The following is a 14,916-nucleotide window of genomic DNA, read 5'->3' as shown; positions in this document are numbered from 1 at the left end:
CTTTCAGCTGCCCCACCTGAAGCTAGGGGAAGAGAACAAGTTGTCCTAGCCACACTTTTCCTAACAGTAGATTTGTGAACAAAATAAATGTTATTTATTTAAGCCACTAAACTTTGGGGAGTTTGTTAAGAAAAAACAAACAGATATAAAAATGGAATGCAAAAAGAGTTAATAAGATACATAATTTATATATTAGAAATTGGTCTCCATTTAAGTGGGAAGTAGAAAAGGTTAAGATTAATTTTTTTTTAAATTTTAAAATATTTATTCATTTGGGAGAGATACAGAGAGACAGAGAACAAACAGGGGGAGTGGCAGAGGAGAGGGAGAAGCAGACTCCCTGCTGAGCTGGGAGCCTGAAATGGGACTCGATCCCAGGACCTGGAGATCATGACCTGAGCCGAAGGCAGACACTTAACCATCTTAGTCACTCAGGTGCCCCTAAGATTAATTTAATAATGACAAACAGTGCTAATGAGAAGAAGCCCATAACTAGAAGCAAGACCTAAGAAGTTTTCTTTCCGTTTTCCCCCATTTAGGATGTCATTACCCGTGCATTTTTTATATATGACCTTTATTATGTTGAAGTATATTCCTTCTAAACCTACTTTTTGAAGGTTTTTTTTAATTAATTTATTTTCAGAAAACCAGTATTCATTATTTTTTCACCACACCCAGTGCTCCATGCAATACGTGCCCTCTATAATACCCACCCCCTGGTACCCCAACCTCCTACGCCCCCCACCACTTCAAACCCCTCAGATTACTTTTCTGTTTTTTGGAATAGTTTGAGAATAGGTACTAACTCTTCCTTTAAAATGCTCAGTAGAATTTGCCTCTGGTCCTGGACTTGTGTTTGTTCATAGTTTTTGGATTAATGATTCCATTTCTTTGCTGGTTGTCAGTCTGTTCAAATTTTCTATTCTTGTTTCAGTTCTGGTAATTTATATGTTTCTAGGAATTTATCCATTTCTTCTACATCATCCAAATTATTGGCATATAGTCATTCATAATATTCTTTTATAATTGTTTGCATTTATGTGGTGTTGATTGTTATTTCTCCTCTCTCATCTGTGATTTTATTGGGGTCCTTTTTCTCTTCTTTCTGATAACTCTGGCTAAAGCCTTATCGGTTTTATTAATTTTTTCAAGGAACCAGCTCCTGGTTTCATTGATCTCTCCTATTTTTTGTCTTTTTAAGGTTTCTATAGTGTTTACTTCTGCTCTAGTTTAAAAAAAATGTATTTGAGAGAGAGAGAAAGCGGGGAGAGGGTCAAATGGAGAGGGAGTGATAGAATCCTCGAGTAGACTCCCTGCTGAGCACAGAGCCAAAAGCAGGGTTCAATTCCAGGTCTCTGAGATCGTGACCTGAGCTGAAATCAAGAGTCTGCTGCTTAACCAACTGAGCTACCTACTACTACTACTGCTCTAATTTTTATTATCTCCTTCCTTTTGCTGCCTTTAGGCTTCATTTGTTGTTCTTTTTCTAGCTTCTTTAGTTTATGGTTAGGTTGTTGTAGATTTTTCTTATTTCTTGAGGTAGGCCTGCATTGCTATATACTTCCCTCTTAGAACCATATTTACTGTATCTCAAAAGTTTGGGCAATTGTGTTTTCAATTTAATTTGCTTCCATGTATTTTAAAAAATTTATTCTCTTATTTCCTCATTGGTCCATTCATTGTTTAGTAGAATGTTACTTAACCAACATGTATTTGTGGTCTTTCAGATTGTTTCCTATGGCTGACTTCTAATTTAAATAGTATTGTGATCAGAAAAGGTGCATGGTATGACTTAAGTCTTCTTGTATTTATTAAGACCAGTTTTGTGGGTATTATGGAGGGCATTGTATTGCATGGAGCGCTGGGTGTGGTACATAAACAAAGAATTTGGGAACACTGAAAAAAAATTAAATTAATAAAAAAAGACTTGTTTTGTTGCCTAACATGTGATCTATTCTACAGAATGTTCCAGAATGTGTATTCTGTTGTTTAAGGATGGAATATTTTGAATATATCTCCTTAGTCCATCTAGTCCAGTGCATCATATAAAGCCACTGTTTCTTTGTTGACTTTCTGATCTGTCCATTGATGTAAGTGGTGAGTTAAAGTACCCAACTATTGATTATTTCTATTCCTTCCTAAAATATCCGAATTGTACATTGTCTTCATGGATACTTTTGCAAGTGGGAATAAAAGAAATGAATTTCATTTAAAACATATATAATAAAATTAAAGGACCCTAGTATTATTGTATTATTATCAATTATGTTAGTCATTAATTGTTTTATGTACATGGGTGATCCCATGTTGGGTGCATAAATATTTACAATAGATAGTTCTTCTTCCTGTCAGATTGTCCTCTTCATTATGATATAGTGCTCTTGTCTCTTACTGCAGTCGTTCTTTTAGACTCTATTTTGTCCAATGTAAGTATTACTATTCTAGCTTTCTTTTTATATCCATTTGCAGGATACATGTTTTTTCCATCCCCTGACTTCCAATCTGCAGGTGTCCTTATGATAAAAATAAAACTCTTGCAAGTGGCTTATACCATGGGTCTTGTTTTGTTTTTTCTTCTTCTTCTTTTTTTTAATCCACTCTGACATCCTATGTAATTTGATTGGAGCACTTACCCCATTTATATCCAAAGTAATTATTGATAGATATGTATTTGTCATTTTACTACTTGCTTTGTGGTTGTTTCTGGATATTTTCTCTGATCATTTTTGTGTCTTCGATGTTTTACTGGTTTTCTTCAGTGATATATTTGGATTTCTTTCTCCTCTTTGAGTGTTTATCAGTGTGTTTTTTTTTGTTTGTTTGTTTGTTTGTTTTGTTTTTTTTGAGAGGGCTTGAGTGGAGTGGGGAGAGGGAAAGGGAACCTTAAGCAGACTCCATGGCCAGAATAGAGTGCAGTGCAGGATTCAATCTCACAATCCTGAGATTATGACCTGAGCTGAAATCAAGTCAGATGTTTAACCAACTAAGCCACACAGGCACCACTATTAGTGGGTTTTGATATATAATTTGTATATAACCTCTTCTGCATATAGCAGTCTATATTAAGCTGCTGGTCTTTAAGTTTGAGCCCATTCTTTTCTCTTCTTCTCCCCATGCTTTAGGTAAAGTATTACATTTTATATCATTTTTTCCTGAGTTCCTAAACTTATTTTTTATATAAATGTTCATTTTTACTACTTTTGTGTTTCCTGCCTTTATAGTGTCACATTTGGTCTCTTCTTTCCACTCAAAGAGTCCCCTTTAATATTTCTTGTGGGGCTAGTTTAGTAGTCACAAACTCGTTTAGTTTTTATCTGGGAAACTCTATCTCTCCTATTCTGAGTAATAGGCTTGCTGGATAGAGTATTCTTGCCTACAGATTTTTCCCATTCACCACGTTGAATAGATAATACCACTCTCTTCTGGCTTGCAAAGTTTCTGCTGAAAAAGTTCCTGCTAGCCTTAAGGGGTTTCCCCTGGAAGTTACTGACTTGCTTTCGTGCTTTTAAGATGTTTTCTTTATCAGTATATTTTGCAAATTCAATTACAATAGGTTTTGGTGTTAGCCCACTATTGTTGATTTTGATAGTTTTCTGTGTCTCCTGGATCTTGATGTCTGTTGCCTTCCCTAGATTAGGGACATTTTCAGCTATATTTCTAGAAACAAGTTTTCTTACACCTTTTTTCTCTCTTCTTCTACTGGGAATCCTATAACATGAATGTTATTACATTTGATGGAGTCACTGAGTTCCCTAGGTCTGGTCTCATTTTGCATAATTTTTCTTTCTCCCCCTTCTTTGGCTTCATTGCTTTCCCTTACTTTGACTTCTTAGTTGTTAATTTGTTCCTCTGTTTTTTCCAGCCTGCTGTTCATTGCATTAGGTGTGTTTCTTAACTGATTTATTCCACTCTTCAACTATGATTCTTTTTTAACTCTTACATCTCTGTTGTAAGGGTCTCAATGATGTTGTTGTTCTTTTCTCAAGTCCAGTGAGTGTCCCTATGATCACTGCTTTAAATCCTCCATCAGCCGTGATATTTACATCTGTCTCACTTCAATCTCTGGACCCATCGCTTTATCCTGTTCTTTCATTTAAGATAAATTCCTATGTTTTCTCATCTTATCTAAGTCTCTACCAGCTTCTCTGTGTTAGAAAAGCCATTTATGTCATCTGCTAGCAAAAAAAAAAAAAAAAAAAGGACTGAGAGATGGTGAAATCAACCCAATTAACTGAGAGGATAAAATGTGATGGCAGGAAAATAAAAAGATATGTCCAGACAATAACTAAATGAACGTTCACAGCAGCATTATTAATGGCCCAAAAGTGGAAACAACCCAAAGGTGCATCAAATGATGAATGAACAAGGGTTTTTTCTCATAATGGAGTACCATTTGATAATAAGGAATGAAGCACTGATATATGCTATGAGACAGATGAACCCCAAAAACATTAAGCGAAGAAAGCTAGTCACAAAGGACCACACATTGTGTGATTCTTCATATATGAAATATTCAGAATGGGCAACTCTATAGAGGCAGAAAGTAGACTGGTTGTTGCCTGAGCCTGGGGGCAAAGATTAAGGGTTTCTTTTCAGGGTAATTAAAATGTTCTACTTGATGGCAGTAATGGTTGCCCAACTCTAACAATATACCCAAACATTGAACTACAAATATTAAATGGGTGAATTGTATGGAATGTGCATTCCATCTCAATACAGCTTTAAAAAAATCCAATGGCAAGGCCAAGATAATTTTCTTAATTCTCTCTTTTGGGTATATATAGTATACATGATCTAAATATTTCTGTGCATTTATTATATATTGAAAAGGAAAAGAAAATGAAGGAAATGCCTAAGTTCAACTGGTTTGTGAAATCACTTTTCTGCACAAGTTATCCTGAAATCAGTACAGATTCTGTATCCATTCAAAAAAATGAAGATGAGAAATAAGATAATTTTCTGAAACATTCTATTAAACATTATCTTCTGCTTTTACATGGCTTAGCTCATGATGGTAACAGAGAGATCATTAAAAAAAAACATTATTTAGCACACCTGGGTGGCTCAGTTGGTCAAGCATCCAACTCAGGATTTTATCTCAGGTCATGATCTTATGGGTCATGGAATCAAGCCAGCTTGGGGCTCTCTGCTGGGCAGGGGTCTGCTTGAAATTCTCTCCATCTCCCTATGTCTCTCCAACCACCCCCACCATAAATGAATAAATAAGTCTTTAAAAATTATTATTTAGTAGGAAAAAAAGTCCCAATTTCTGTGAAGAATAATGTATAAGATTTAACTTTCCTAAGGGTAACTACCATAAGAAAAAAATGTATAAAACAAGTAACAGAATGAAAGTCAAAGTTTAAGAAATAAGTATATTGTGAAGATACTAAAATTATACTAAATTAATTATAATGAAAAAGAGAAGGAAGTGGTCCATGGAAATAAGCATCCTAAAACACTTCATATTATTTAACCAACTACAGATTAACTTGACATGTTACATTTCATACATACCTGATTCTTACTCTGAGCCAGTTTTTCCTTTAAGTCTTTTACCTCATCTTCTAAATTCGTACAACAACGTGATTTCACCTCCAGTGAAGCCTCTGACATAGACAGTGTTTTTAGGGTATTGGCCAGTTCTTCTTGAAGTTGTCTCATAGAAACCTAATAAGACATTTCTGTTACTGGTTTTATAAATCATCTTACTATTAAGATATGTTAACAATATATAACTTTAACCTATGTACCTGGAAAATTTCACTACAAACATCGATTCATCTCCTTTTCCTAACATGTACACATTATGGCTGTTTAATGAATTTGGTTAAATACACAAAAAGATGTTATCTGCCTAGTCAGTATTATGTTACTTAGTTAATTAATTCAGCCCCACTATCCTTTCCTTGTAGGTGAATTTTCCCAAAGCTTCCCAATCGACTGAAGTCTCAAAAAGAAATGGGTATATAGGTGGGACTAGCATTGGTAAATTCTACAGTATGAAATGTTTTCCTTCTTTTTTATTAGAGGCTTCAATTAATGTCAGAGTTCCTCACATGTTCAATCCTCTGCTCAAATCCTTTTAATAGATAACTATCTCAGAACATAAGTGAAGTCATTCTAATGGCCTTCAAGACCCTAGATGACCTGGCTTTCACCTCTCTCTCTGACCTCCATTCCTGCTACACAAGAATTCTGCCACCCCTCATTAATCTGAAAATGGAGATCCAATGCCCAATTAATAAATTACAGAGATACAATTCTCTTTCTGTTGGATAAACTTAGGCCCAAATGATAGTAACTGAGATTTGAAATGAGAAAATTTTTTGTAAAATTGCTTAAAAAATTATAAATAGCAGTGGGAAGATTAAATCAAATATAGTTTTGCTAAAGCTCATCACAATTGCCCCAAATTATGATTTAATGAAAAGGAAGGGCCTTCAAAGGATTAAAAGGTCATAAGGATACACGATTTCAGACTAAAAATTCAAATTTATATAAATAAGAATAAAATCGAGCCAACCTAAAATGTATATAAAGGTACTATGTATAGTTTGCATAAATGTATACATATATTAAAGTATATATGTATATACATATATACATATATACATATATTTATACTTATAAATATATACTTGTATATATGTATAAAAAGTACTGAGATACTGTACTTTTTATTCAGTTCACTTGGGAAATCTGGAGCTGTCAAGTTAATCCACTTAATTGAATCTCAATTTCAAAATATGCATGCTTTAAAAATCCTCTATGTTTGCAGTGTTGGCTTTTAAAATATATATACATATATACATGGAGAAAATATATATATACAAACACATATATATACATATATACATATATATACATATATACATATATAAACATATATATACTATATTTTATATATAATATATATTTTTTAATTTTATATTTTATAAATATATATTAACAAAGTAAAAGTTTAAGAGAACTTAAAAAAATGTTCAAAAGAAGTAGCCTTTTTAAATACAAGGATTTTTATCCTATATGAATAACACAAATTTTAATAAAAATGACAGCTAAATTTGTCATAGATATACAGGTAGATATAGTATGTGAAATAAAATTTCTTTACAAAACACTTAACTAATTCCATCATAGTCTCAAGGTGATTTAGCCTATATTTTAATATAAAAGATCCAAAACTGGGGTGCCTGGGTAGCTCAGTTGGTTAAGTGTCCTATTTTTGGTTTCAGCTCGGGTCATGATCTCAAGGTTTTAAGATCCAACCCTGAGTCAGGCTCTGCACTCAGAGTCTGCTTGAGATTCTTATCCCTCCTTTTCCCACCCCCTCTACACATCCCCTACTCATGCTCTCTCTCTCTAAAAATAAATGAAATATTTTTTAAAAAATAGCCAACATGCATATTTATTTCAATTTACCCTCCATCCCTTCATTCAGAAAATACACATAGGGTTTATATGAGAAGCCAAGAATTCCAATAAATTAATGATTTTAGCTATAAATATCATAGTTCCTATTAATATAAAACTAAATTTTTTATCTATTTTATACCTAAGTAATACACATTAAATCAAAGGGATATTATAAATAATAGTGATGGAAATATGCAATTTTTATCAAAGACTTACCTGATTGACATGATTTCTTAGAGTCCTCAATTCCATATCTAGTGCTCTAAGATTAAATTCAAGTTCTTGTTTCATTTCAACTTCTTTCTTATACTGCTCTTCTCTTTTTGTTAGTTCCTCCTGAATCTTTCCATATAAGCTTTCAGCATTTATTCTTTTTTGTTTTTCTTGTTTTAGAGTAAATCTGCAAATAAATGTACTTATTTTAAAATTTGTTTTGTAAACAATAAAAAGCTCATGTTATGATCTGGTGCCACATATGCTGGTTTATTATCCAAATGAAATTTCTATGTTCTCAATTATTTTCCTTTCTAAGGCTCATGTTTGTAATTTCTCACTTCAAACTCTTCCAAAAGATATATATAGTTGAAAAGAAGCAATGAAAAAGCATTATGCTGCTTAGTACTAGTATCTCTGGGAGACATCTCTGGAAGATACATTAGGGAAAGGAATTTTGATATTATTCAAGAAAGAATGGAAAATTATTGTTTTTTCCACATACTCGTAATTACTCCTCCATTAGAAAAGATAATTTAGTTAATATTTAAAAAGAGAAGTTCCTGTCTCGCATGGAGGTCTTTTATCCATTTTGAGTTTATCTTTGTGTATTGTGTAAGAGGATGGTCGAGTTTCATTCTTCTACATGGATAAAAGACCTCAATGTGAGACAGGACTCCATCATAATACTAGAGGAGAACATAGGCAGTAATCTCTTCAATATAAGCCACAGCAAATTCTTTCAAGATATGTCTCCAAAGGCAACTATGTAATCTCTTCGATATAAGCCACAGCAAATTCTTTCAAGATATGTCTCCAAAGGCAAAGGAAACAAACGTGAAAATGAAATTTTGGGACTTCATCAAAATCAAAAGCTTCTGCACAGCAAAGGAAACAGTCATGAAAACAAAGAGGCAACCCACAGAATGGGAGAAGATATTTGCAAATGACAGTACACACAAAAGGTTGATATCCAGGATCTATAAAGAACTCCTCATACTCAACACACACAAAAGAGACAATCATAACAAAAAATGGGCAGAAGATATGAACAGACACTTCTCCAATGAAGACAAACAAAAGGCTATCAGACACATGGAAAAATGTTCATCATCACTAGCCAACAGGGAGATTCAAATTAAAAGCACATTGAGATACCACCTTACACCAGCTAGAATGGCCAAAATTAGCAAGACAGGAAACAACATGTGTTGGAGGGGATGTGGAGAAAGGGGAACTCTCTTCCACTGTTGGTGGGAATGCAAGTTAGTGCAGCCACTTTGGAGAACAGTGTAGAGATTCCTCAAGAAATTAAAAATACAACTTCCCTATGACCCTGCAACTGTACTACTGGGTATTAACCCCAAAAATACAGATGTCGTGAAAAGAAGGGCCATCTGTACCCCAGTGTTTATAGCAGCAATGGCCACGGTCGCCAAACTGTGGAAAGAATCAAGATGCCCTTCAACGGAGGAATGGATAAGGAAGACGTGGTCCATATACACTATGGAGTATTATGCCTCCATCAGAAAGGATGAATACCCAACTTTTGTAGCAACATGGGCGGGACTGGAAGAGATTATGCTGAGTGAAATAAGTCAAGCAGAGAGAGTCAATTATCATATGGTTTCACTTATTTGTGGAGCATAACAAATAGCATGGAGGACAAGGGGTGTTAGAGAGAAGAAGGGACTTGGGGTAAATTGGAAGGGGAGGTGCATCACGAGAGTCTATGGACTCTGAAAAACAATCTGAGGGGTTTGAAGTGGTGGGGTATGGGAGGTCAGTGTAGCAGGTGGTGGGTATTATCGAGGGCATGGATTGCATGGAGCACTGGGTGTGGTGCAAAAATAATGAATACTGTTATGCTGAAAATAAATAAAAAATAAATTAAAAATATAAAAAATTTTAAAAAACAAATTAATTTAAAAATGTATGTGAAAAGCCTTCTGTTGAAGATTATACATGCAAATTTGGACTGTAGCTCTATAACATAAACATATGGATTATTTTTGAGAAAATAGTCTATAGCAAATTTTCAGTTTTAGATAACAGAATACTCAAATATACAGCTTGCCAATTCTCATCACAGGTGACACTCAAATTACACATTTATACATTTTTTTTTCTTTTTTAAATTTATTTTTTATTTATTTTCAGCATAACAGTATTCATTATTTTTGCACCACACCCAGTGCTCCATGCAATCTGTGCCCTCTATAATATCCACCACCAGGTACCCCGACCTCCCACCCCCCGCCCCTTCCAAACCCTCAGATTGTTTTTCAGAGTCCATAGTCTCCCATGGTTCACCTCCCCTTCCAATTTCCCCCAACTCCCTTCTCCTCTCTATCTCCCCATGTCCTCCATGCTATTTGTTATGCTCCACAAATAAGTGAAACCATATGATAACTGACTCTCTCTGCTTGACTTATTTCACTCAGCATAACATATAATGTATTATTGGTTTCCCCTATTATCCATTTAATAAATCATTTGAAAACTCTTTTTATAACACAGGGTCTATATTAAGTAAATAATAAAGAGTGATATGTGCTTGCAGCATAGACTTTTGAATTAATTTCATCAACATATAAGAGAGATGCTGAAAAATTTAGCAGTAATCATTTTCTATTTCACCTTTTAATCACGCATATGTTTAAAACTAGTTCTTAAAATTTTTTCTGTCTTGAGAAAAATGGCCATTTTCTACTCTGTTGATGGGCATATAAATTAATATAAAATTTCCTGAGAACAATTTAAAAATAGGATCAAAGATGTTCTTTAAAAATTTTTATACTTTAACAACACTACATTGAAGAATTTATTCTGAGTAACCAGAAATGTAGAAACAGATTTATATAAAAAACATTCCTTACAGCATTAATTAAAGTATAGAAAAATGGGGGTAAAAAACCCAAAATTCAATTTGGTAAATAATGAGGTTTCCACATGGTGGATTTCTATATGGTCATTAAAATTATGTTTTGGAATATTCATTAAATTATTAAAAGTATTCACTGTTAAGAACTTGCTATATTATTTTGAAGAATCTCATACTTCACAGTACTAAAGAAGTTTTCTTCCCTATAAAATCCAAGGTAAGTTAGCAATTTCAAAACATCTATGCATCTCTAGATAAAAGCAAATAATACAAGGCGTGCCTCATTGGCTCAACTGGTAGAGCATGTGACTCTTGATATCACTCTTGACTTCAAGCCCTAAATATATTGGGTGTGGAGCCTATTAAAAACACACACACACACACACACACAAGGTAAATAGTACAAGTATTTCCTTAAAACCAAGATATCATACCTCAAACTGCAGAGTTCATCCTCCCATTTTATTTTTTGAAGCTCCAACTTAGATATTATTTCTTTTGTTTTTGATAGATTCTTTTGTAGTCCCTTAGCCATATTTTCCATTTCTTTATTTTTTCTTTTAAGTTGTTCACATTGATCTTTTTTACGTTCTATTTGTCTTTCATTTGAAAGAACCGCATTCTGGGTTTTCAATAAACTGGCAAAATCTACATCAGAGAAAAAACAAAAACAAATAAAATATATAGGGCACCTGGGTGGCTCAGCTGGCTAAGCATCTGACTCTTGGTTTCAGCTCAGGTCTCATACATAATCCCAGAGTCGTCGTATCGAGCCCTGCATTGGGCTCCACTCAGCACAGAGTCTGCTTGAGATTCTATCCACCCTTCCTCCCTCCTGCTCTGTTCTTTCCCACACCCCCAGTCATGTTTGTTCTCAAATAAATTAATTAAATATAAAAAAAGAAAAATAAATAAAACATATGAGTACTTTTTGCATATAAAAGACTGTATGCTTTCACATTCACTCATTCATACATTAAACAAATATATATTGAATGATTTCAATATCAAATATAGTACTGGGATGCCTGGGTGTCTCAGTTGGTTAAGCATCTGCCTTCAACTCAGGTCATGATCCCAGGGTCCTGGGATCAAGCTCTACATTGGGCTCCCTACTCAGTGGAGAGTCTGCTTCTCCCACTGTCCCTGCCCCTCCCCCTGTTTATGCACTCTGTCTCTTAAATAAATAAAATTTTTTTAAAAAGCAAAACATATTACACTAAGCTCTGCAGATCTCTGGCTTTTATTTAGCTTAAAGTCTAGGGAAGGAGAACACAATTATAAATTCAGATAGTTCCTCTAATAAAAGAGTTCTATGATCACATAACATAACTTGATCTATAGTAAGAAGGGAAGATTTCCCTGAGGAACTATTCTGAGAAATGAAGGAGGAGCAGGAAGCATGTGAGCAATGAGGAAGGAAAGCATTAAAGACAGTCTACAGCATGTGCCAAAGTTCTATTGCAATCTGCTTCTGGCCAAGTTGGAGTAACAGGTACTGATTTATCTTCCTACCTGAAAAAAGCCAAACAAAAACAGGTAAAATACACTTTAAAATCATTTTCAAGGAAAAGGAATTCAGGCAATGAAGGACAATGATCCCTGAAAACACAGGAAGTTAGCCTAACACATACCTGAGCTCACTGCCTTGGGACAATTTCCAGGCCATGACATAGGAGAAAAAACCGATAGACTCCACCAGACTCCCTGAGTTGAGGTGATGAAACTGAGTCTGGTGAAACCAAGACAGATGAGATCAGAGGTCAAAGCCCCTGGTGAGGAGAAACCAAACCAAGAAAGAACCCTAGAGATCAGAAGAGTAATAACCAATGCATGGCTGTAAGGAAATCTCCTGCCACTGGGGGAAAGATCCATCTAGAAAGAGCAGAGGAAACCATTCCTGGAGCTCACATGGCACCAGGGGCAGTATCTATCCCCATTAGCCATGCTGGAAAAACTCATAACCCGCAGCACAATTAATAGAGTTAAGTAGGTCATGCCTCAGCAGTGGGGAATTATGAGCTCTAGGCTGAACACTACTCTGGATTCACCTAACAATTCATAAGAGCAGGATGGGAAAGGATCGAACTGTTTGTCATTAACTGAGGTAGAACTCCAAATAAAGCATAAAAAGGTAAGTGGAGGCGTAGAAGCTAATTTTTGAAAAACCAAATAGCACTTACAGAGATGTAAATTATGTCAGACATGAAAAACACACTGGATTGGAATAAACACATATTAGACAGCTCAAAATAAAAGACTGAAATTTGACATAGGAAAACTGAGAAAACTTCAAGTAACTAATATACAGTTTCCCAAAGAGGTAGAGGAAAGGAACAAGAAAAAAATATTTGAAGAAAAAACGATGGAGGCATCTGAGTGGATTCGTCAGTGGGTGTCCACCTTCAGCTCAGGTCATGATCTCATGATCTCAGGGTCCTAGGATCAAGCCCGGTGTTAGACTCCCTGATTAGAGGGGAGTCTGATTCTCCCCCTCCTTCTGCCACTCCTCCCTGGCTCGTGCACTCTCCCTCTTTCTCCTTCTCTCTCTCAAATAAATGAATACAATATTTTTTTAAAAAAGAAAAGAAAACATGGCCAAAACCTTTCTAAACTTAATGAAAACTACAAACCCACAGATTCAGAAGGATCTGGCTAGGAGTGAAGAAAAGGAAGTAAACCTTTATAATTTCTTAAACGACATATGATCTGTTATAACATTACTAGATGGAGGACTATGATGCTTAGGTCATATACTTTAGGCTCTAATCACCAAAATAGCAAAACTACAGAGTTACAGCTAGTAAGAAAAATACATACATACACATACCCACACACACATAAATAAAACTAACTCATAAAAATTACTTGCTCAATCTGAAAGAAATCAGAAAAGAAGAGAATGCAATGAAGATCGGAAAGGACAAATTGAAGTCAAACAACATGATGACAGATTCAAATCGACTACATCAATAATCACATTAAATGAAAATGGTCTAAAAGCCTCAAGGAAATGGCAGACATCAAAATGGATAAAAAAGGAAGACCCAGCTATCTTCCAGCTATTAAAAAAATGCATTTTAAATGTAAAAACTACAAATGTGTTAAGAGGCCAGAAACATGACAGACCACACTAACACTGGGCAAAAGAAAGCTGAGCCTGAGCGGTTACATTAATACCACACAAAATAGATTTCAAAACAAAAAAACATTAGCAGCAGTAAATAAGTTCATTTAATAATGATAAAACAGTCAACTAAAGGAAGCATAATAAACCTAAATGTTTATGCATTTATTAACAGGTTCAAAATACATAAAGTAAAATTGACAGAACTTCAGAGGAACAAGCAAATTCACAATTATAGTCTGAGATTTCAGTAGGCAGAAAATCAGCAAGGACATAGTAGACTTGAACACAACTGTTCTTCTCAAGCATCCATGGAACACTTACCGAAAGAGACGATATTCTGGATCATAAAATAAATTATAATAGGAGAAGTAAGTCAAAAGAACTGAAGTCATAAGAGTGTGTTTTATGACCACAAAGAAATCAAATTAGAAATCAAGAATAAAAATATCTCTGGAGAATACTCAAATATTTGAAAACTAATTAACACACATCTAAATAAAACCTGGGTCAGGGCACCTGGGTGGTTCAGTCAGTTAAATGTCTTCCTTCGGCTCAGGTCATGATCTCAGGGTCCTGGGATCAAGCCCCACACTGGGCTCCCTGCTTAGAGGGGAGTCTTCTTCCCCCCTCCCAGCTCATGCTCTCTCTTTCTCTCTCTCTCTCTCAAATAAATAAAATTTTAAATAACCCCTGGGTCAAAGAAGTAAAGAAAAAAGAAATTAGAAAATATTCTGAACTGAATGGAAGTGAACATATAACACATAAGAATTTCTGGAATCCTGCAGTAGCAGCACTCACATGAACATTTATAGCACTGAATGTATGTACTAAAAAAGAAGAAAAGCCTCAAACTGATGACCTTTGGCTCCACCTTAAGAAATTAGTAAAATAGTAGTTAAAAAAAAGTTTGATATACTTTGGTTATGTAGAAAAATCTGACAGAATTTTTTAAAAAGCTACTAAAACTAATAAGTAAACTTACTAAGTTCAAGAATAAACCTGGACCCATACCCTGTATCATAAATAAAAAAGAATTCAAAATGGGAGTGCTTGCATGGCTCAGTCAGTTAAGTGGCTGCCTTCAGCTCAGGTCATGATTCACGCGTCCTGGGATCAAGCCCCATGTCCAGCCCTCTGCTCAGCTGGGAGACTGTTTCTCCATCTCCCTCAGCCTGCCATTCCCTCTGCTCATGCTCTCTTTCTCTGTCAAATAAATAAATAAACAAATAGAATCTTTAAAAAAAGAATACAAACTAGATCTCATGGATCA

General features: G+C 34.8%; 1 protein-coding gene across 1 annotated transcript in view; it reads right to left on the bottom strand.

Annotated features, from left to right (window-relative positions):
- LOC131838338 (ankyrin repeat domain-containing protein 26-like) overlaps positions 1–14,916 on the bottom strand; it is an 83,170-nt gene that overhangs the window by 27,847 nt on the left and 40,407 nt on the right. The window contains exons 11-13 of the mRNA XM_059184301.1: positions 10,951–11,164; positions 7,636–7,819; positions 5,518–5,670 (exon numbers count right to left, since the gene is read on the bottom strand). Of these exons, the coding sequence (XP_059040284.1) occupies positions 5,518–5,670; positions 7,636–7,819; positions 10,951–11,164 (551 nt within the window). The remainder of the gene's footprint in view (positions 1–5,517; positions 5,671–7,635; positions 7,820–10,950; positions 11,165–14,916) is intronic.

The sequence above is a fragment of the Mustela lutreola genome, chromosome 8 (assembly GCF_030435805.1).
Source record: "Mustela lutreola isolate mMusLut2 chromosome 8, mMusLut2.pri, whole genome shotgun sequence".
Classification (NCBI taxonomy): domain Eukaryota; kingdom Metazoa; phylum Chordata; class Mammalia; order Carnivora; family Mustelidae; genus Mustela; species Mustela lutreola.
The sequence above is the reverse complement of the archived record's forward strand: the minus strand, read 5'-3'. Positions and strand labels throughout refer to the sequence as shown.